We start from the raw sequence: 24852 nt of genomic DNA on the forward strand, positions 1-24852 counted from the left end.
TACATTTTTCAATCCTCTCGGGGGTGTAGCAGTATCAGGAGAACTCTAAAATGTATTAGCTTAGGCCTATAGATGAAAGGCATATGGTTAACTTTTGCATTATAATATTGCCATGTCTTGTGTCGCTTACTCTGGTTTCCTTGATGGCTGTGGGTGTAGTGGCGTGTCTTTATTTTTTATTTTTATATATATTTTTTTGTTTGGGTTTTCATGGTCTAACTTGATCGCACCGCTGTCTATCGGAGATTTTGCCACCTCTCTCCTAATGCAAGTATATACTGTTGGCTTCTGCGGAGTACCACCTCTATTACCCATTACTTTTGGCTCTTTGTATTATTCCGTCTCTGGAAGCGATCCCATTGCGACACACAAGGGTGGATTATACATCTCCAAAACTGTAGTAAGTCACACTTTCTCAAATTCAGTCTTTTTATTGTACACCTGGATTCTAAACACAGCATTTATTTATTTCTTTGACTTCAGCAATTTTTTAAATTGTATTTTTATAGCTTAAGTACAACTGAACACAGAAACACTTTAACTCCTTGGCATGTCCATCACAGCTTTACAGGTGTGGCATTTCATTTCACCCATTGATGCAAAATCGGTGGCTTACCCTCACAGCCATACAAGCACAAATCCCTCAGTCCCTTCATGGTGTCGCCTGCCTTAAGTAACCAGCATTAGGCCAGTAGGTTTTGCCTATGCAAAATTTATTGGCTTAATGAAGTATTTTTTATAAATTATTATATTTTTTTTAACATGTTGAGCAGAGTGGGAAAAAAACAACCCTATGATGTTGCCAGCGTTGGCCGTGTCATAGCGCTTTTTTTTCTTTAAGCCATGTTGCCCTGCAGCTCACGTTGCTGTTCAACATGTAAAAGCAACTGTGGGGATGGCAACACATCGGAGAGCAGGAGTAGGGCGGGATGGATTAAAAACAGTGGAGAATTGGGGCAAACAGCGGCGGAGTACGAAGGAAAGTTACTTTTGGACATGCACTCAATAAAAATGCATGTCAAAAGTAGCAGGAGTCTGTGGCCAGTGTAAGGACACTGGCCATAGGAAACTGTACTTAGTCCATGCTTCATGGCACCATCGAAGACTCAAAGCTGATTAGGAAGCTGGAGGGGAAAAGAAGGCGGCGAACAATGGTAAGTAAAGAAATTGGAGAGATGTGCAAGCCAACTAATAGTAAGTAATGGGTGGGCTCTAAGCCCGCCCGCCCCCTTCTTTTTATTTTTAATTAAACATTTTTTTTTTTTTTTTTATATAGCCTTCGGTGACGGGGCATGCACCCTGTATGGGACACCTAAAAAATGCATTCAACTTTCGCCCTGCAGTAACCCATACAATTATTTAAACACACCATCTGTTATTCAACCTTGAATTCCCTCACTAGCGTTCTGAGACAATTAAACAGAAAAAATGGGTGTTTTAATAGATTTACCAACTGCAATTGTGGATGAGCATTGCCAAAGCCAGTAGGTGTGCTTAAATTTGCTGACATATTCAAGCAAAGACATGCACAAATTACATTTAAATTCTCTAGCCCTTTATAGCGAGAACTGTTGGCTGCACCAGTGCTTGTTTTATAAGAAAATTAATTGGAATGCTGCACACCACTGCGTGCTGTACTAAGGTTGGACAGTGTGTGAAGACGCAAGCTTTATGGGGATTGCATGAGCTGAATGATACCTTTTGCATGAGATTCAGGAAGGCGAGTTGAAAAAACTCTTGGATCTGTTAGCTGAATCAAATGACAAGCACACAACATTTTAAAGTCCTGATTATCAGTGGATGAAAACTGTTCAATAAACACAGACTGTGACCCATTTTGATCACACCTTGGTTTGAGGCCTGAAGGTGACAGAGAAAGAATCAAAAATGACAATGCTGGTATTTTAAGGTCTCGCCTAGCGAACCCAGCGCATGAGCGCTGCTTCGCCTTGGCGAGACTATTGTCGGTTTGGTGCGCGAAGGGAGACAAACCATGTGCGCGCACGGACAGGCGATGTGCATGCACATGGCGTCTCCTTTCTGCCTCACACGCTCCCACCGCGCGCTCACAGCTCCCACTGCGCGCTTGTTTAAAAAAAGCTGTTGGAAGTTCGGTGCTGCTATGTGGGTTTTTTTTTTTTTTTTGCACCATGTATATTTTCTAACGTGACTCCTTACAGTAGCTGAGGTATTCTGGAGGGGAAGTAAAAATATGAAGACATAGCCAGGAACAGTATAAGGTTCCAAAGCATGTTAAAAGGAGCATCAGCTAATGTTTGGAATAAAGATGCAGAGATGTATGATAGTGGGAGAGGTGGCTAGTTTCAGATACGCCCACTAGCAATTGAATTGTCTCTAGGCAAATCCCTAGGGAAGAATCTTGAATAGAAGAGAAAGCATGGGGACGATGATCAATACCAGGTCTAATCAGTATCCTATGGTAGCATTTGATACCCCTTGCCACACAATTTCCGCAGACGCTTTGTCTCCTCAATTCACAAAATTCTGCCTATCTGATTTCAAGACCGAATAAGATTTGGTACGGATTAACTTCCAGGAGCATGGCTTATTTTCATAGGTGCTTTGAGCTTACGAGGGGAGCGACTGCTCAACTTTCTCCAGGGTGCTACAGGTCAAGTTCAGTTGCTCTTCCAGCCCTGGCTTAAATTTACAGAGGTCTGTGCTCGCCCGAGGACCTATTGCTGCTAGGCTGCAGTGGTCTAGTCCTTTAAAGGGCAGTGCTGACCATTCACTCCACAATATAAACTTGCGTGATATTGCCTAATCGCTAGTAGTTTTATTTTTTTTTAATTAATTTTTTTAATTTTTTTTTTTTTTACATCAGTTGTGTTTACAACTTTGCACTGAATGTCTGTGTTATCAGGATAACTAATGCACATGTTCTTTTTATGGATATGGGGTGTGTTGTGCTGTCATTAGATAGCACCATGTTTGAATATGTGTTCTGCAGACCTATTTTTTGGCAGTTATGCCATGCACTAACTTTAAGGTACTGTTTTAGGTCGGCACAGGTTGTGTTAAAATCGGAAAGCCTTGTTTTGGTGGTTGTGGGATTTGTAATGGTTACAACTGTCTGTTTTATTGGCCATTGGTTGTGTTATGTAATATACACAGGGCAGGTGCCTCTTTTATGATCCTGTTCAGTAATTGGTAGGCATTGTTTCAATGGTTGTGGGTTGTTTTCTACCGTTGCATCTGTGTGGATAATTGCATGTTTTATTATTGCGCTTATGCTGTTATATTTCTTCCAATAAGAAGACTCACTCACAGAGTGATGAGAACCTCTACAGTTCAATGCAGCTACCTAGCAAAGAGAATGCTAGGTAATGTAGAGGGGGTGTGAGCCCTAGTAGTGTGCCATGCAAAGTAAAATGCCACAGTGTGCATTGAGATGTTGTGCCAGGTTTTTTTTTGGGGGGGGGGTCGTCCTGACTAGATCCCTTGGATTTACAATTTGGGTCGACACCTCAACCTAGGGATTGTCCTTAATAGAATGAATTCGATACATGGACTAATGGATGATGTTTGGATTGAACTTCAAACTTTGTGTAAACAGAAGACATCCTGCTTTTGTACACGTTTCGTATTATATTGTTCACATCGCTTATAAGCACTGCACTTCAGTTAAATATGGCATTAACCAAAGGGATACAAAAGTGCTCTTTCAATGTAGAAAGGCCTCTCGTTTTTTGTTGCAAAGAGTGTGTTAGTTACAGACCTACCCGATGGAACACACATACTAAAACGAGAGCCATGGAACCTTTTGATCTAATTTTGCATGCTATACCCTGGTTCCGCTCTGGACATAGTGTTTTGGTCCTGTGGTTTACTACCATCTTTTGGTGCCCTAAACAGGACATGTATTTGACCTACTACTTCGAAACAACTTTGAATTTCATTACTCGCTATCTTGTCATTTAATCATGCAAGATACTATTGATTTAGATGTTAAGGTCTCGGAAACGGGGGGAGGGGGGTAGGGTGGGGAGAAGGGCACTCACAAACAGCCAAAATCCACCTTGATGAGGCTCAAAATCCTTAAGATGAAACGGAGTAGAGAAAGACCGCATCAGAGGTAGATGTAGGCAGATAGTGGGAAGGATGAGAATGAGAAATAGGTGACATAATGAGACAAATCCCTTTCCTAGGAGTGCCCACGTATTAAAACATCTTTGGCACCTGGTGCTCCTCAACCTGATAGTCCTTTTGGAGGTAAGCTACATGGGAATACATGCTTGTTTGTTGCATGTGAGTCTCCGGAGGAAAGGGGTAGGAACAGAAGGACACACACGTATGACCCTGTGACTTACAGTCTGGGAATAATAAATTAAGGACACTAATTTGAATTCATAACTGTCCCTTCGTGGAATTTTTCAAAAAGGTGCTGAGCAGTCTAGTCTAGTGCGTGTTTTTGGGTTTACACGTTGGCGGTGTAAAAAGTGGAGTGCGGTTGTCAATTATTTTTGGGATATTTCTTGTAGTTGCATTTCTTCCATGGTTTTATTCAATAACTGTTTCTTTTGTCGCAGTTGTTTCTGGTCAAAGGGAGCTGCTAAAATTTTACTTTTAACTTGCTTGGCTGGAATATCTTTTGGATTGATTTTTATTGATCCTGCGGTAGAGAATCATGCCTCTCAAAGCTGGTAAGAAGTCAAACGGCCAGTCTAGCAGTGACGAGTATACAGCAAGGGTGCTGGGGAGATTGAACTTCATTGAGACAGAGTTGTCCTTGCTGCTCCTCTCTCTCTGGATTGGAAGTATGGGTGGCAAATTGAAGGCTGCCCCAGGTAATATGGAGGAGTACCCTAGAAAACCTAAGGTCCCTCCCAAAGCTGCATTTCCTCTTCTGCTCAAGCGGGCTAAGAATGTCGGGTCTGGTAAAGGGACTGAGGCTTAAATATTCCTAGTAATTGCACTGTATTGATTGTACAACAACATCCAAACTCTCAGGATCGCCTCACGGTGGTGGTGACTCTCTGTGGTTGCTCTTGTTGTGTTTCCCCCCCCCCCCCCCCCCCACCTCCCCACAGTCAGAAGTGCAGTGGCAGGCAAAGAGGTGACACGATCCAGCAGCAGAATGTGGCTGGCTGAGCGGTGAAGGAGGCCGCAAGGATGCTGTCCTGACTGTTTAAAGGTGGCCAGGCATACCCCTAGCTGCCTCCATCTAGTGCACCCTCCTCTACCTGGCATTCAGGCCCGTGATCACTGTTGCCTAATTGTCATCCGCACTGTTGCTGAACCTCATCAGAACGAAAGGCCCCAACCTCCATTCTGGGGGCTTGTTTTTTATTTATTTATTTATTACTGTTTCCTTTGGATTGGCTTGAGGAGGGGACTCCAAGCAAGGGCATCCCAAAAGAAAAGCATAACACAACATTTATTTTGGACAGTGATTAAACAAGCATTTGCAATGCAATAGGTCATGCAGTGACGTGAGTTTATGCTATTGGCATTGTAAATTACAATGCCTTTTTTATTTGTTTTTAAAAAGAAAACAAAAGGCATTATTTGCAATGCCAATAGCTCAAACTCGTGTCAATGCGAGACCAATTGCATTGTAAATGCTTGTTGTTGCTATGTTTGCCTCGAAAGTGGAAAACCGATTAGGTCAGGCTTGACAGTGCAGCTCTCCTACTGCACAAACTCAATAAAGAAGGTATGGAACATTCTACATTTTTATTTGGAGTCTTTCACGTTGTTATTTACTGTTGGTGCACATATGTTTTTAAAACTTACCATTCCTCCCGGTACTTGATCCGGTGACAGGGCACCTTCAGGGCTTCCCGTGCAGCAGATTTCTGCACTGACGCGGGGCTCATTTCGTATTGCCGCCATCTCCCCGGGCCACGCCCACTAGCGCGAGGCCACGCCCCCTTATATTCATGTGTTTACCAAGGACGTGCAGCGGACGAGCGCAGCGGGCGCGCCTAAGGCAAGCCCGTCTGCGCCCGTCCGCGCCTGGCTGGGTCTAGGGACTAGGCAGAATGGAGAAAAGTATTGTTACACCGCCCTTGAACTCCGTGCTCTGCAACACCCTGGTCCCCTCCATCTCGATCCCGCCTCACGCGCCTGCCTAAAGGCTAATAACATCTATCCTCTCCATCTAATGCAGGAGACTTCTTCTATCATGTCTCAAGGTTCTAAGTCCACTAGTTCCTCTTCTAGTCTTAAGGCCTTGACACTTCGCTGCCTATACCTTAATACCAGATCTCTGGTAAAACACCAACTAGATATTTTCTTACTGCTTGAATCGGACAGACCTGACATGCTATTCGTCTCTGAAACCTGGCTCACTGCGGACTCTCTACCGGATATCCTTACAGCTTTACCGGCAGACTATTATTTAATGTCAGCAAATAGACAACCAGGAAAGCCTGGGGGTGGCGTCGCCGCCATTATCCATAAAGATTACACGTTCACCACCCTACCTTCCTTGGACCTACCAGACACAGAAAATCTCGTAATCAAATCCGATACAGACAAGAGAACTATGGTGCTGGTATTGATCTATCGCCCACCTAAAACTATGCTTACGTTCCCAGTTTCTCTGACTGAGCAAATGGCTAGCTTAGTAGTCAATTATGATAAGGTTATGCTGATTGGGGATTTGAATTATTGGTATAATGACCTGGAAGCAGGACCCCAGGCCACAGAACTTTTTGAGCTTCTTTCCCATATGAACTTCTCTCAATCAGTCCTGACCCCCACTCACGAAAAGGGTCACATTTTGGACCAGATTTGGTCACACAATGTCTCATTATCCACCCTGATGATAATGCCTTGCGTATGGTCCGATCATCACCTACTGCAATTCTCTATCTCCGTTTACGGCCATTTGAGGGCCCCCATTTCTGCGGGGGGGCTAGTAAGGAAATGGAGTTCTTTAAATAACCAAGACTTTCTGACCACCATGGCTAATTCCATCCCAGCATCTTCTCCAGATATTAACATTATGGATAAGGATCTTACGGAATGGCTCTTGGCGGCCTGCAACGAGCACGTTCCCCTAACCAAGTTCTCACGTGCTCGCCGCATGGGCGCCCATAGGTGGTTCACCCCAGACCTAAAAGAATAAAAACTAGAAGTGCGCCAATTGGAGAGAAAATGGAGACACGGGTACTCTGATGAAGACCGATCATTATATACATCTGCCCGTAGGAAGTATTAGAACTCCATTCTATCTGCGAAGGCAGTTTTTTTTCTCCGAAAAAATCTCCAATGCCCAAAATAAATCGAGAGAAATCTTTAGGGTCGTAAATGACCTATGTAATGATGTCAGAACCTCCCCTTCGCAACCCCCCGCTCAATTGATGTGCAATCAGCTTAATGACTTTTTTAAGGATAAGATCGCCATTATAAAAGAAAGCATCCAGATCAGCTCTACCATGACGGACAGAGTAGATATCTGTAGAAATCCTCACGAACTCGAGGCTATTCCTGTCATAAACCAATCCAGGCTAGCCGAATTAATGAAGCGCGTAAAGTCTGGGTCTCCCAACGACCCCTGTCCCCCACATGTACTAAAGGAAGTTTACTCTACACTCCCCCGAGGAATACTTCCCCTTTTAAACGAGTCCCTATTGCAGGGTGTAGTCCCCAACTCGTTCAAAAATGCTACGTTGGTCCCATTGATTAAAAAACCATGTGCCGATTCATCTAATCTATCGAACTATCGGCCTATATCCCTCCTCCCTTTTGCTGCAAAGATTTTAAAAGCCCATGTGGCCAGTTGTATCTCTAATTTTATAGAGACATCCGACGACTACCTGGAGCCTAATCAAGCCGGCTTTCACCAGGCGCACTCTACCGAGGCAGTGATCCTCGCTGTCCTGGACACAATGAGGGCTAATGCAGATAAGGGCATACACCAGGCCTTGGTGCTCCTGGACCTGTCGGCAGCGTTCGACACGGTGGACCATACCATCTTATTACACCGTGTCGAACAAGCCGGACTACGAGGCGCGGCCCTCAGCTGGGTCAAGTCCTTTCTGAATGACCGATTCCAGGCAGTCAAGCTTGAGAACTTCATGGCGCCCAAACTGTCCACCACCTGCGGCGTTCCGCAGGGTTCGTCATTGTCCCCCCTCCTGTTTAATCTGTACCTTAAGCCCCTATTGCACTCTCTAAAAACAGGAAGGTTACAATATATAATTGTGCGGACGATCTGCAACTTATATTTCCACTAAACTCAATTGACTCTGTCGAGGAATTTCAGGCCACTATGCTGCATATTCAAGGGTGGATGGAAGTGAATCACCTTAAACTCAACCCTGGTAAGACCGAGCTGGTACTTCCGGGTATAAGTGCAACTAGCTGGGGCCCTCACTTCTGGCCATCATCAATGGGATCTCCTCCGCTTCCCTCTCTCGGTGAAAAGCCTCGGAATCACCCTCAATTCTGATCTTTCACTGAAAAGTTAGGTGGGTACGGTGATCTCATCAAGTTTCTTCCAGCTACGGAAGATTAAGAAAATTGCTAATCTGCTCACCCTCTCTGCCCTTATTCAGGTGGTAATCGCCTTGGTCCTCTCCCGCCTAGATTTTTCAAACTCCATCTATTTAGGCCTCCCTTTGACTCTGTCTAAACGTCTGCAAATCGTGCAAAATCAGGCGGCCAGACTAATCTTCAAAAGTAACGGCAGGAGCTCGGCGAAACCGCTGTTGGCCACTCTTCATTGGCTACCTATAGCCCAACGGGTAACTTTTAAAGTAGGCTGCTTGACCTTTAAGGCTCTCCTTGGAAAAAGCCCTAAATGTATCAACCATCTTATAAATAAACATGAACCAACTCGTAATCTCCGCTCTGCTCATTTGTCCCTTCTCACCCTGCCCTCTTTTAAAAAGAAACGTTCTGGCGGATGCCGATTTGCGTATTTGGCCCCAAAGATCTGGAACTCTTTTCCTCTGTCACTCCGGAGATGCACTAATCTGACAGAATTCAGGGGCGCACTGAAGACCTGGTTATTCAAGCAAGCGCACGGTTAGGTCACTGTCTACCTTCCTTTCTCACCATCAGCGCCATGAAACCTCTGGGTGTCCGTGCGCTTAACAAATCTCGAATAACATAACATATACTGTTGCCTCTGGTAGCATCCTTGAGTAGCGGGTGCTTCTAGCTAGTGCACAACACTTCTTTGGAAATTACTTCCTGTGGGACAAGGGGGAAGTGCTGTTTATTGGTCTCGCTGCTCATTTTGTATTTTTTTTTAGTTTTTGTATGTATCTCTGTTTGTTTGAGTTCCCTTATTCAGTGTTTTGTAAGGCTTTTGTTATATCATTAGTAGAAATGTGCACCACTACTTAGAAGAGCTGGAGGTTTATAGGTGCTTAAAAAGGTATTGGTGTAAATGCTGGCAGTAATAATTCTGTCTTGGTATACATTTGAGTTTTACTTGTAGGTCGACTTCTTGAATTCCTTATTGTTCTGAATAGCTAGCTTAAATATCATATAATGCTGGAATGCTAAAACGCATTAAGATGGCAGTACTCCGCATATTGTGAAAGGATTCAAATTTGATATGCATGGTTTGTAGTGGCAGATCGCTCTTCCTTCTTCACCAGCAAAAATAGCAGCTCTAAAAACAGTTTTCCTCCACATCACTCAATCGAAAATAGAGATGTAAAATATGCATCCTTGTATACCACTGGAAATGTCAATCATTCAAATAGCGAGCACTCAGTTGTGAAAGTTTTCCTTTACATTATGCTCGTACCTGAAGACTAAAACACGACATCCTCCATTCTGAGCAGGATTGACTTATAATATCTTGTTTCAATTACTTTTTTTTAATTTTTTTGTTTTTACTTTAAACTGTCTCTTTCTTCCACCCTGGTCTCCTCCTTAATCTATCTGTCCCGGTGGGAGACAGTAATAAACGTAGTCTACAGTGAGCCATTTGAAGCTAATGCCTCTTCTTTCAAATGATACTGTCTACTAACCACTGTCTTCAATCAATCAGTTCTGTCTTCTGCCCAGGTCAGCTAGGAAAGATTGCATCAAGCGCCCAGGCATGATGTACCCGCAAACCAACTTGGCTGCCTAGGCAGTGCACACTCTGTTACGATGCGTATCATGGCTTACCAAGAACACGGGGGCGGGGTTGGTGCCCCCTATTGCTTACTATAGGTTGACTACTTCTACTTCTTCTTTCCTCCGCGTATAAATCTTGTTTTTAACTTTCATGGAGCATTACCTCTCCTTTATTGACTGCCATTACTACTTGTTTTTCAATCCCTTCCCTTTTAACTTTTGTGTGAACCAGTCCGTCTGAGTGCATGTTCTTATTTTTTTTAATTTTTTTTTTTTTTTTTAGCCATGTCCCTTGTGTACGTATATTCCCTGCACTCTATTATTTTCTGTTGCCAGACTTCTCCCCTCCCTCTTGCCCATTGTTTCCAATAAGACACGCCCTCTGTGTACCTTTCCCATAACCACTGCATTGTTTTCGCTCCAGCCACCATTGCTTTTGCATCTCAAATCGTAACCTGAAAAAAACCAGACCTTTCATTTTGTGGACGCACATGCAGGCAGCGCGCACTTACAGCATAATAACTCTTTATTGTATATGATTAATAAAAACCGTTTACAAAGACATTTATAAAATTTCATATTTGATCAAATCTAATTTGTATAAATAGGTGGTGAATACAATTTTGATTACAATTTAAAATTTATAGTATTGTCTTGAACTATTTAACTTTACAATTTTATTGTTCTTTCTTTTCAACTGGCCGTAGGAGTCCTTGATACACTTGCTCCTGCCATCTCGATGTCTACAATGGATAAGAACTTCACTAATTTTCAGTTAAACTGCGGGTTGTTGGGATTAAAACACACAATTGCTGCTTGCCGTCGTGTCCGAATCCAGCGGATGTTACATTCTATTCAAATAGCCTAGCCCTTTCTTGCTGTAGATGCAAGTAGGTGCATATCAGGTGGGCCATGTCCTCTGTTCCATTTCTGCTTAGAAGACAGTCAGTTAAAGCATGCTCCCTTTGCCATGTTGGAAGGTGCAAGATAGATAGCATCTTACCTAACCGGTGTTTGAGAAATTTTACTTTTATGCACCTTGCGCACCCCAGACCGAACTATTTTTGAGGGCAGAGTGTTGTATAGCTATTGATGGTCATCCATGCATGGCGCTGTTTTGCAAATGCGGCTTTATCCTCAACTAGCAATAGAGTCCTGATTGTCTTTCGTATGGTTTCCTTTAAAAAGTTTATGCGAGATCGGGGTTTACAAGAGAACGGGAGCCCTGTAGTTGCCAAACTGCTTTTTAACTAATTCAAGGCCTGCTGTTGTGGGCTAAGCTGTATCTCATTCCATAGTAAATGGTTAAGGGAGCTCTCGGGGACCTCCCTGATTTTATGCCAGCTCGTTAGGTAAGCCCCTTGTCTTGCAAGCTGTTTGTTGGTGAGCCCAAATTCCAGTCTGATCTGCGCCGCTAACGCGGAAGTAGGTATGTTAAAGAGGATCCTGTATGCTCTGATGATATTGCTATCGAGATGCTTGGCGTCCTTCTCCCTTAAAGCTACCAGCTTCCATACGAGATGGCGGGTAGAATTTTTGCATGAATGACTTGAAGTAAGGGAGAGATTCCTGGGACCTGTCAGCTTAGTTTTGAGCTGTTTCAAAGATATTGCTAGGCGCAAGCCCCCTAATTTACTCAAGTTGAGTGGAAAATTGTCCCCCGTTATCAATGATTACACCAAGATATTTGTATTTGTCTTACAACATAATGTGGTCTGTCCCATTAAAGATTTTTTGTTGTTGTTGTGTTAAGCCACCCTCATTGCATTGTGGACGCTTGACAGCATGCCTAAAAACCATTGGCCAAGAAAAGACCAATTGAACACCTTTTATGTAATTGGAGTAGTAGTATGTGTGGTGTTTTTAGGTCGAGCCTGGGCAGCGCATGCGCTGCGAGGCATGCTGTATGGACATAGAGCTCCGCCCACTCCGTCGATATTCTTCATTTGCTTGTAATTGTCCACTGTTAACTCTGGCTTTTTATTGGTCAATAGGCTTAGTAGTCGATCCTTAGTACCTCCTCGTCTCATTTTGTAACCTCCCATGAGGACACACCGCCCGTTGCGTGTGTTACTCAGTAAGCGTCAATTACGGCCTCGGAGTACTATTTTCTTAAATAGCTTTATCCTGCCTGAAGTTGCAGGCAGGACATGCTCTCGCGTAACACTAAAAAAAAAAAAAAAAAAATCTTTATAGCAAGGGCGCTGAAGGCATTTGCAATGCAATAGGTCTTGCATTTACGAGAGTTTGAGCTATTGGCATTGTAAATGACAATGCCTTTTATGTATGTGTTTTAGAAACAACACATACATAAAAGGCGTTGTCATTTACAATGCCAATAGCTCAAACTCTCGTAAATGCAAGACCTATTGCATTGCAAATGCTTATTGACTGATACAAAAAGAAACACGCATATCTGTGCACAAGGAGTAATTAACAGAACACCTTTATATGTGGGTTATTTTTTTTTATTTTTATTAACGGGATAAGGTACTATAATGTGTAGAAAAATCTGGTCCAGGGTGCATTCTTTTACATATGATCACATCAAACCTTAGCAGACCTCTCTAGAACAATTTTTCATGTTCATTAAACTGCATTGTAGTTTATCCACCTCCTTCTGTGCATTATATCCTTAATAAAGATGAATGATTTTTGGCAAAAAAGAGGGCAAAGCAGGCTGTGGTGGAAGAGCCCGCCATGTTTGCACTTGATGCTTGGGAGAATTTACCTGTGTCATACTGCTATATGTTTATCCTACTAACTTAGTTGCATTACTTTTTTTTTTAGGTTGCAGCCTACCAGACAGCATAGCTGTCTGGTACGCTAAAGACATCTTGGGGACTTTCAGAAAGTTGCCCATAGGAATGCATTGCATTGATTGTAGATCACTTCTTTGACAATCATCTTCCTTTTGAACAGTTACGAAAAACGTACGATGGCAAAAAAATACCAGCATGTTTAATAAGCTGCTTCTGCTTCACCACCCATCTAAGTTTCTGTTTTCTGAGTCATTTGTTTGTGTGCTGCTTCCCTTCCTTCCTCTGCTAAAGTACCTGTCACACCCATAGGTACTTGCTGCCAAAAGAGAAACTGTGTTAGTTTGTAGTTTGTCCTTACTAATGCGTGATAAATTCAGTAACTCGCTCTTTTCCTATTCTAGGTACCAATACTCCTTGGACATGCTGCAGTTATTTCACAAATGGGGAAAAAAACATTGTTGAGGCTTTGTTTCTGATACGGAGAGAGCAGAATGACTAAACGAAGATTCTTATTCCTTGTTCCGAGTGGTGACGTGAATATCAAATTACTGTGACTGGGCACTGTGAACATCCAAAGACCCCCGGTAAAACGATCTGCTGTTTGTAAATTTGATAAAAAAATCTGCCATTGAAGCTCTACATAACCCATCACAACTCGTAAATAAATACTGATATAAGGAAAATGCCTACTCAGCCACTTTTGTCCTACCTGGACGGACCTGAAGTGTTAGCCAGTACTGTTGGTGCTCAGATAGAAAATGTTGATTTGTCAACGTCAATAAAAGGTACGAATACTGTTTTACACATGAACCATCAAGACAAATATTTAATGTTTACTGAGGGATGCATGTCTGTGGACTGTATGTTTTGTGATAAAACCTTCAAACATCATGAAGAACTTGGCAAACATGTATTAAACCAGCATCGACCAACACTTTGTGAACCAACAGTGCTCTGCGTTGAGGCAGAGTATCTCAGCCCTCTTGATAAACTTCAGATGAGGACAGACACTCCTGTAATGGAAGATGGCATCAGCAATGAAGAATTATTTAACTGTAAAGTCTGTGGGCAAACACTTCCTGAGACTCTTACTCTTGAGACCCACATGAAGAAGCATAAAGATTCTTTTACTTACCGTTGTGACATTTGTGGGAGAAGATTTAAAGAGCCATGGTTCCTTAAAAATCACAAAAGAACACACGTCAGTAAGTCTGGAGCAAAACATAAGTCACAGCAAGGTTCTGAAAGTCCAATTACTATAAATGAAGTTGTCCAGGAACATGCAGCTGTTAATGTGACAACCCCGTATAAAATGTGTATGGTATGTGGATTTATTTTTCCCAACCAGGATAGCTTAATGGAGCATAGTAAAGTACACAATAAAGGAGAAGCTTCTATTGAAGACAAAACAAATAACGTAGAGGAAGGTACTGAAGAGAAGTCATTGGCTCACAAAGATTTCTTTAATTATTTACATCTTGGGCCTCGGGTACTAGAAAATAGCAAAAAATCTAAAGCATCTGGTAAGTGGATTGGGGAATTGGATCCATTTAACACGTATCAAGCCTGGCAGTTGGCTACTAAAGGCAAAGTCGCTGTTGCTCATGGTCAAGTTAAGGAACCAGGACAAGATGGAAGTACAGACAATGATGATTCAAGTTCTGATAAAGAAGAATTAAGTGAAATTTGGATAGAGGAAAATGGTTGTCAAGTTTTACATTTGGAGCCCATAGGAAAAGTAAAGTCAATCAAAAGTAATAATTATACTGAAATCGATATTCCTCAAGAGAAAGAAAAGAGCAAGCTTACCAGTGGTGATGTTCCTTCAGTGGAGGAAGATCAAAAGTTGTTTCAAAGTACTGACAAACCAACCCATTGTTTAGATTGTGGGAAAGTCTTTAGAACATACCACCAACTAGTCCTTCACTCACGGGTTCATAAAAAAGACAGAAGAAACGATTCTGAGTCCCCTAATACCACTGAGGTGAAACAGTCTAGTGCAGGCTCACCTGAGACCACCTCATTTGAAAACCAAAGTGTAGTTGATAAGACCGAGGATGGTTCCGAAGATGGATCAGAAGACGGACTCCATATTTTTTCAGGTAAACCCATTTAATGAATTGTATATAAAATCTACCATTAAAATAAACTCCACAGGTTTTTCGTTCACTGTAATGATAAATTCTTCCAAATTATCTGTGGCAGTCCTTGTTAACCTGACGCAGGACCAGACTAAAATTAAACGTTCTTACTGCTAGCATAAAACAGTGGAGTTGTAAGGTATTGCATAAATGATGTGACCCCACCGGATGTGCTCCCGTTTGTTCCTTTTTCTGTTCGGCGGGTGTTGGGTTCATAAGCATGTTGTGGACCCTGTTCCATATGTCGCATTTTCCTGAAAAAAAAACGCAATGCAAGCAAGAGACTTTTCTTCATGGTGGTATGGTGCCTGAAGGAAAATGAGGTTTGGACGTTTAGGGTGTTACACATTACAGCCTTTACAATGCATCCCTGGTGTTACGTGATATTGATGCCCCAAATGCTCTCCCCTCCTGCTCTTTTCTGTGACTCCGTATCATGATTCCTCAATACACTGTGCGTCCGGTTTTAACCATTGTGCAGTTTTATGATTTGACTAATTTGAATTTCAGATTTTGCAAGGTAGCTGCCGTGCCTCTTAAGTCCTATCTCTAGTTTGTCTGGGCGTCTTCTTTGAGTATCAGGTATATTAGTTGCTTTCCGCTGACTGTCTTCCCTGGTGTCCTTTGATAACCTGCCTTCCAGCATTTTGCTGCACTCCATCACTTGTTGGGATAACCCCTGACTTTGAGCCATCTTCATCAGGCTGGCAGCCCTTCATTTTATTTTTGACATTACAAGATGACCACCATTTTCCTCATCACAAGATGGCTGCCCTGCCTTTAAAAGTCCCATCTCTATTTCTTCTGAGAGCCTTTGTTGCCGGATTACCTTCGCTTCACAGCCCCACTGGCTTGGTGTTTGATCGGTCCTCGGCGCATACCCATGTATTTCGGGACCCCAGCAAGCTGCAGATTTCTTGCTGCCTCTGATCGGCGGGGATATTTTGTGCAGACCACAGTAATATTCAGGGTTATTTTTGTGGTCTGGGGATGATGATTATTAATATTCTTTTGGGATTTCCCCTCCCTGATACTCGCACCCTTTCCCCCCCCTTTCTGTATAGCATATATTGCTCTTTTAGATTCTGTGTCCCGCTCTACATTTCAATTTGACCAGACTAGTTTCTTCTCATCTCAGTAAGCCTACTTTGAAAAAGTGCACATCATTCGCTTCCAAAAATCCTTCTCTTGAATCCTCCTAATGTCCCTTCTTGCTCTCCTTTGTTCTTGCACATGTACCTGCATCCCCACTTACAGGAATTACTGTATATACCTCAATAGGATATCAGTAATTGTAAGTGTATTCAACCAATTGTTGTCGGCCTTTATTTTAATGTGTGTTTGTGTGTGTGTGTATATGTATATGTGTATATATATATATATATATATATATATATATATATATATATATATATATACTCCCAAACGTTACTGGGGCCTTATAGTTGAGTTTAGATTTTTCACGCTCAAAGCCACAGAAATTCAGCAGTGAAAGTTACCTGAGCTTACTATAACTTATGCCCCCGCAATGCACTGCTTATGACAACACATTACATTACTCATGACATTGTCAGTGACCTCACTGATGACCTCTCTCATGACATCATCCATTGAGTATGAGTGTTTTGTAAATGTTTGTTTGATTTTAAATCTAAATACTAATGTACTACAAAAGTTAAATTAGTATATTTTCTGTACTACTGAGTGATACTATTTCAAACATGCTATCTAAAAGAATGGGTGTCTGTATGAGTGTGTAAGTTGGTGTATGTATGTTAATGGCTGTATGGATCTCTCAGTGGGTGTGTGAGGGACTGTATAGGTTTCTTAGTGGGTGTGTGTGACTGAGTGTGTGAAAGGGTGTATGAGTGATTTTCTGGGTGTGTGAGTGGCTATGTGAATGGGTGGGTGTGCGAGTGGCGGTGAGGGGTTATGCGAGTGGCTATAAGGGCAAGTGGGTGTGTGACTGCCTGTATGAGTGATTGGGTTTGGGTGTGTGAGGATGTGAGTACTTGTACTGGTGTGTGAGTGGTTGCGTGACTGGCTGTATGGATGCAATAGTGGCTATGTGAGTGGGTGCATTGGTGGTTCTGTGGATGATGTCATTGGTGATGTTACTGACCATGTCATGAGTAATGTAATTTGTGAGGTTCTAAGCAGTGCATTGTTGGGGCGTAAGCTATAGTTTGCTCAGGTGGTTTTAACTGCTGGATTTCTACTGTTTTGTCTGTGTGAAATCTGAGCCCAACGTCCCTGTAATCTTTGGGTTTTTTTCAGTTAATTTTAAGGCTTTTGTTAATTAAATTTTTGTACCTGTAACCATAGAGGATGTGGGTGTGAGTCTTAGTGGGTAGGGGATTGTCTAAGTGGGTGCAAGAGTGTCTGTCGGTGGGTCTGAAGGTGTCTGAGGGGTCTTGAGAGTGGATACATCAATGTCTCAGTGGGTGTGTGATGGGTGCATCTAAGTGGATCTGTGAGTGGAGTATGAGAATGTCTGAGTTGGTCTGTGAATGGGTGCAAGTATCTGCGGGTCTGTCAATGCATCTGAGAGTGTCGGAGTGGTTTTGAGAGTCGGTGCTTCAGTGTCTCAGTTGGTGTGTGAGTGTCTGAGGCAGTCTGTGACTGAGTGTGTGTGTGTGTGTCTCTGAGTGGGTCTGTGACTGGTTCTGAGTGCATGATTATCTTGGTGGGTCGGTGACTGGGTACGCAAGGGTCTGAGTCGGTCTGTAAGTGGGTGTGACTGTCTGGGCTTGAGTGGTTGCATCAGTGTCTGGGTGCGTTTGTGTCTCAGTGAGTGGGTTTGTGTGTCAGAGTAAGTGTCTGTGGGTCTGTCAGTGAGTGCTTAAGTGTCTCAGTAGGTCTGTGACTGGGTGCGTCTGTGTCTCAGTGGGTGTGTGTGTGTGTGTGTGAGTGGGCAAATTAGTATAGGAGTGTGAAATGTATTTAATTTCTTTGATACTGCTGGACCTTTCGTCAGCATTTTGATACTGTCAAACATGATGACCTAATTTACCTAGAGCACAGGATGGGGCTGTCTGGGCCTGTTTTCAGCTGGTTCTCGTCCTTCCTTCATAACCGATCCCAAAGCTTCAAGGTGAACCAATCCTTGTCCCACCCTGCACCTGTCACCTTGGGGGTGCCACAAGGGTCATCATTGTACCCCACGCTCTTTAACCTGTTGATGAAGCCTCTGACAAATCTTAAAATTATCCAGCATTCGCGATCATATGTATGTGGATGATACCCAACTATACCTGAAGATTGCCTCCCCCCGAAGACATCCAGTCCCTCAATTCAGTCCTGCTGTAAACGCAAAGATGGCTGACATGCAATCACTTGAAGCTAAATGCTCTTAAAACGGAATTCCTACTGGTCTCACCCCACAACCAATCCCTCGTCATTGAGCAATGGTTGAATCAGCTGACGGCCGTTAGCTGCAGACCGCACCTTGTAGATTCGGCATCATTTCTGGGCATCATTCTAGACAAAAGCCTGAACATGCAGAAGCACATCCGTTCCCTCACCAAAAGAGCGAACTTCCAGCTCCGCTTACTTTGGAAGCTCAAACCTTTCCTCCCTGCTCAAGACCTAAAGGTTGCAGTTCAAGCATTGGTGATCTCAAAGCTAGACAATGGTAGTGCAACACTTGGTGGCCTGCCCAGAGTTAGGACGTCTCCTCTTAGTGCTACCCTCAACTCTGTTGCGAGGCTCTTAACTGGCACAAAAAAATACCACCACATCTCCCCGGGCTTGCGGGAACTGAATTGACTGCCATATGTAGCTCAGACACAGTTAAAAATTGCATGCATGGCTCACAAAGACATCCACTTCAAGACGCTGTTGTACCTTGCGCAGAAACTGGAACTCTCCTGTGGTTCTGGAGCCTCCAGAAGTGCCAGCTCTCTTTTGCTTAAACCTCAAACTCGACAAAAAAAATAAAAATGACCTATAACCGAGCCTCCTCCGGGATTGCTCTGAGGATCTGTTACTCCCTTCCTCCTGAAATCCAGGTGAACCCGTTTACCATCTTCTTCAAAAAAGAAGTCAAAGGGCTACTGGTGAAGAATTTTCTGCCTTAGCCTGGCACCTTCCTTTGATTCTAGGTTCATTCCTGTTGTCTGTCCCCAGCCACCCTGTTCATGAGTCGGTCAGACAATTCTAGACCGCGACCTTTTTGATCCCTCTGTTGTTTATGATGTGTTTTGCTGCGCCACACGAGATTGCTGGATAATTTTGACTTTGAATTTTGTCGTTTTGGTTATTCTGTGTCTATGCCTTTTTACCTTATGATGCATAATCTGTAAATTGCTCTGATCCCCTCGGTGGTCAAGTTCGCGCTATATAAAACTTACTGTGGGTTTCTTAAACCTGTACCAGATTTGAAAATTGTTGACCCTCACTGGTTTCTGCTGGCCTGCCTGGGATATTGGGATTTGCAAATCCTAAAGGAAAAAACGGGGGTTATGGAATTTAATATAATACTTACTTTTCCATTGGGCATGTTGCTTCATAAATCTACTTGTCCTGTAACAAAATCTACTTGTCCCTTTGGTGCCATGTAGTGCGGCGACAAATTACAGGAGCAATCTCATTATATAAGATCTCTGATATAGCCTCTCTGAAAATGCCAGAGCTCATACCTTAGTAGTTTTTTAATACTTACTATCCCCTTATGTTGCCACGTTTCCGCATATCTACATACTGGGGCTGAAGGTAGTGGTAAGCAAAAGTTCCAGGGTTAGAATGCGCTTTGAGTCTGCAAATCTACTAACTTGCATGTTTTAGGGGTTTTCAACAACTCTTTTCTAATCTTTTATCATACTGAGAAATGTTGTAAATTTACTCCTGACCATGGCAGACGTATACCTTCTTCCAACGTTGAGAAATAAGTAGTTGGAGATAATGTGAACTTGCAAGTACTCAGATTTTCGCATGAGCAAATCTACACATGCATATTAGCTTATGCAATTCACAGATATTTTCTAGGAGTACTATTTCTTGTCCTACGTCTGTGAATTCTTGGGAATTCACGAAAGCCGTATTCTCGAACTTAATGCAAGGACTTATACCATGGGTGCGCTTTTGAGACTTACTTTGTCCCTCTAATTTGGCATTTCGTTGACAATGAACATTTGTTATCTCTCTCTCTGTCTCTGTCTCTCTCTCTCTCTCTGCTTCACTGTGAGTGACCGCAATCTGCTCTTTCACAGGAAGCATATCGGCATAAAAAGAAGTTTTTTCAGTGCCAGTAACTACTGTGGCAATGTGTGCTTTCTGAGACCCAAAACAATTTTTGCTTTTGCCAATGTTTTTTTTTTTAAATAATTTTGAGGGCCCGGCAACCCCCACATCAATAAGGGTTTACAAAAACTGTGCCAAAACAAGTCGCACATCAACAAAACTAAAAAAACTGACCACTAATTTCAGACCTACTGGTTTTGCCAATGCTTGTTTATTTTTGTTTCCCATAATCTTATTGAAACTGGTTACACTCATTTTCCATTATGAATATTTTTGGGATATACTAGCATGCGTCAACACATGTTGCTAAATGATGCCGCATAGAAATAGTACCTGAAATTTGACAGTAGTTTAGCAAAATCTTTTTTTACCTGCTTTCAGTTTTAACAACCAAAACAATGTAAACCTTTTATTTTGAAAGCAAAGAATTTTCAGTCTTGCTTTAAAGCTTCTGCAAATATTTGCATCAAATCCGAGCATCCTGGGAGCATCATACATAGCCTCATAGTGCTAAACTTTGAAAACGTGTGTACACATTTTTATACCGGAACCACTGTCAGTAGTGCAGTTGGAGCTTACAACATTTACTTAGAGCGCTTACCCTAATAATTAAGGCTTTCTTTTAATGAGCCATAAATACAAGTTTCAACAGCATTAAAATATGGACCTAAATATTACCTTGGACGCAGACTGTGCCCTTCCCTGATACATATTGTGGTACTTCAAACTGGCAGCCAAAGGGTTTGGGCTGCAGGGGGTTTGGCCTACTTGTCCAAAGGACAAAATACACATGAAAACTTGTTGCCCTTGACTCCAAACAATATGCACTAGGCGTCGGGCTATAGGAATTCCACATCCCTGAAAAATAATTTGGTACACCATAGATGTACTTGACCATCTCCTACTGATCACGGCCTTTGACCGTGTGCAGTCCTGGTAGGCCATCCTTGGAGAGTTGGGCACTGGGCAACTGGTAGATGGGGTATATAATCAGACCCCCCCCCCCCCCCCCCCCCCCCCAAAAAAAAATTCTATGAAATAACAAAGGTTACAGTACCTCACTGTATGTTAAATATAATACTAAAAAAAAGTCTACAAAAGTGCATTCATGGTTACAAATTAAAACCAAACACATTGAAATTAATAAGTTCTTGTTAAGGCTACAATCTGTAGCCCATTATTACCCCACAACATCTATGCCAGTATAGAACATCTAAAAGCACAATGTAACTAAATACCAGTGCGTAGTTGTTTTATAAATACTTGGTTAATGGTTCACCCTTTCAAAAGTGGTGAGGATAGTGTGATACGTAATCTCGTCTATAAGATTATTTACATTTGAATTGCAAAGTTTTAATTTATTTAGTCATTCAGAAGTGTTATTGAAATTGCTAGTTAAAGCAGGTAAAATATATGGATAACAATAGAATAAGTGTTTCAACAGCTCAAATTTTTTTTATTACAATTAAAACTTACCAATATAAATTTGGGTAATTCTAAAAAAGAAAAAAATTGTACCAATTTTGCGTCAACGCTTAGATATTTTTCATATTGAGGCAGTGTCCCAATGCTTCGTTGCAGCTTGTTGGTTAGTATGTGAGAATAATCTGCACTAGGTAGATTAGCAACTCAAGCTGCACTAGAAAGTGAACTAAAGACCAGGGCTGAGCCTATGTCTGGAGAAGGCTTTTAAAAAATCAGTTTAGGCCTGGAGGTGGAGATTTTGGCTCATAGACAGACTTATAAGGCCAAATTTTCTTGAGACCCTTTACTGTGTCCTGAGGAGACCATAAACTGTGAGGCCTAGGGCAGTCTATGCTGTTTGGCCCTGGCAAAACCTTGGTCTCTTTTTAATGATGACTATCATAGGTTAATACACTTCTAGTCTATTCCTATCTCTTTTTAAAGTACATCCTGTAAACAGATCGGCCATGTCTGGGTGGACCGTAGTGTAACATTCGGTAGACTGATCATTGCCTCTGCGTCGTTAATTAAATTGAATCCTTACTTTATGAATGCTAGGGAAATTTTCATTCTGTCAGGACCAGGAGCGAGGTTTAGGCTAATTTAAAGCTGTTCAACCACCAGAGTTGCAATAGAGGAAACTGGTGTGAAGTAGAACCTTTTAAAGATTACATCTGGAGACTAGTCTGCCACATTCAAGATATTCCCCAAACAAGCTCCGAGGATAAAGGCCTTAAAGGCCATAGAGCCTCTGGCAGAATGTGCGCCAAATAATTTTGTATCTGTGCCTACCTCTTGCATGATCCATTGGCTCCATTTTGCAGTGGTGGGAGAAGAGACTGCCCTGAATATTTTTTGAAGGGCTGTGAGCAATTGTCCTTGCAGTGAAGGCCTCATGTGCTTTGATACAACACACCACACACAGTTTCGGGGAACCTGTGGAAACCGGATAGGAGATCAAACGGAAATTAAATTTTGTCCATCTGGAAACATGCAAAGCTACCCCCTTCTGAGGAAAAACCTCCTGCTTGTAATGTCCAAGGCCCGGAAATCAGCGACCCTCCTGCATGAAACCACACAAAAAAGGATGGCCAGTATGACCGGCAGTTTTTTGTTGTTGTTAAAGATGCTTTATTGAAAATTGTAAAATAATACATAGTAAAATGATATACATTTGCTCAAGCATTATGTAAGCATAATATATAAAACTGTGAAATATTCTATCTAAAAAGGATTAATAACTAAGAATAAATAGTGAGAGGAAACACAATGCCTAGAGTCGAAAGAACAATACTGATATAAAACTGTAGCGTTTTCTAAATATTAAGAATGTAGATAAAGGGAGAAGAAAAAAAGAATATTAAGAACAAGGAAGTAGTGACTACTCATGGGGGTCGAAAACCATCCCAGCACGATCCAACAAACCGTACAAAACATAAAAGAAACAATAGGAAAAACATGAATAAGAGTTATGCAAATCAAGTTTTACTGAGTTCCATATCTTCTCCCTTGTGCTCACGTGTGAATTGTTTACGGTCTTTAGGGTCTTCAAAGGTGGTTGCCCTGTCCTTGTAAGTGACCTTGAAGATACATAGATGAAGAAGCCCATACCATGCATTCATGGATCTCGAAACTGGTCTCAAGTCCAAAAACTCTTTTCGCCTTGCTGCAGTGTCCATGGCCACATCCTGACTGAAGACTTTGTGCCCCGACCAGAACATCTGCCTACATTGTTTTAAGGGCTTCCATAAGATCAGAATATTGTGAAAACAGAGTAATATAATAATCCCTCTGTCTGTTCGAAGATGCAGAGGGAGAAAGACCAATCCTATGAGCTCTTTTAATGTTCAATTCTGCAGAAGATTTCAACCCCACAATTTTGGGGATGTGCAACTTGAGAAATGTATTCATATACTAAACTTCTGATTCCTCCGGGATACCATAAATGTGTAGGTTGTTGCGACAATTATGATTCTCCAAATCCTCAGCCAGTCTTTTTAGCTGTGTAACCTCCTAAGTTAAATAGAAAATCTTGGCCGTGACATCTTAAGCGTCACTTACCTGTTGTTCTACCTCAGTGAGTCTTGAATCCAGAACGAACCACTCGTCCTCAAACCGTTGTAAAGTCGCACTTGTCTCCACCATGAAAGGTTATATTTTTTTTTAACTCATCCCTAATATCCCAGGGTAATTGATATTTTGTAGGTGAAGAAGGATCTTTCTTTACTCCTTTATTTGCACCACCTCCAGACTCCTTGCGAGTACCTGAAACCGAAGAGGCCACAGATTTGGAGGAGTGCACAGTATCCATATTGAAACTCTGTGGTGTAGATTCGCCTAGCGAGGATTATTGGGTCAGGTAACAAAAATTGACCAGCACTGGAGGTGTCTGAAAATAAAGAGAAGGCAGTAAAAGATTTGCGGTGAGTAGGAAGTTGAGATATCTCTCGGGGGGGGGGGGGGAGAGAAAATTTATAGAGTCCGTGTGTGCCGTTTAGCAGAGAGAAAATTGAGATTTTATAGGCAAAAACATGCCATTGTAATTATGAAGGCCGGCTGAGGAGCATTCAAATTGGTGGCTATATTCCAGACAAGACCGGAGCAGCAGGCATAGCTCACCAAAAAGATCAAATTATATGCTTAAAAGCTCACCAAGCCACTCCCTGCCATTTCAAATGAATATTCATGCCTCCGAAATGCAAATGTGAGCCGAAACCACCTGACATTACAGAGAAGATTCTTCGGCCCCCACAGAGGGAAATCAGCGGGCAGCCATCTTGTTTGCCGCCGGAGAGCGCTCCACTCCGGCACTTGTTTAAGTGAAGGCTATTTGTGGCTAGGCCAAGATGTAAAAAGAATCATGACCTTAATGACTCTAAAAAACAGAGTAGTGGTTCTCTAGAGGAAGAGAGAAACTGATGCCTGTGAGCAACTTCCAGGCCAGAGGATACTTGTCCACCAAGAGCCCTGCCACCAAGGCATGACCTGCCGAAATTGCTGATCGCAAGGTGTTAACTGACCTGTCGGCCATCCTGTTCGAGGCCAACAAATTCAAGAAAGTGGACAACTTTGGGCCCCACGGAATCCAAATCCCTTTGCTGGTACCAGCCCAGCCATCTACCTCCTGCTGACCGGTGGTGTTTGATTGTACCATCTGCCCAGGCTCTAGAGCGGAGGACCGCAGCTTTTCTCGA

General features: G+C 42.4%; 1 protein-coding gene across 2 annotated transcripts in view; it reads left to right on the forward strand.

Annotated features, from left to right (window-relative positions):
* Nucleotides 1–24852, forward strand: part of ZNF217 (zinc finger protein 217) — a 145154-nt gene that overhangs the window by 3892 nt on the left and 116410 nt on the right. For both annotated transcript variants that reach the window (XM_085619129.1, XM_085619130.1), the window contains exon 2: nucleotides 13214–14914. In XM_085619129.1, coding sequence (XP_085475255.1) covers nucleotides 13495–14914 — 1420 coding nt within the window. In that variant the 5' untranslated portion in view covers nucleotides 13214–13494. The remainder of the gene's footprint in view (nucleotides 1–13213; nucleotides 14915–24852) is intronic.

This window comes from Triturus cristatus, chromosome 7 (genome assembly GCF_964204655.1).
Source record: "Triturus cristatus chromosome 7, aTriCri1.1, whole genome shotgun sequence".
NCBI lineage: Eukaryota > Metazoa > Chordata > Amphibia > Caudata > Salamandridae > Triturus > Triturus cristatus.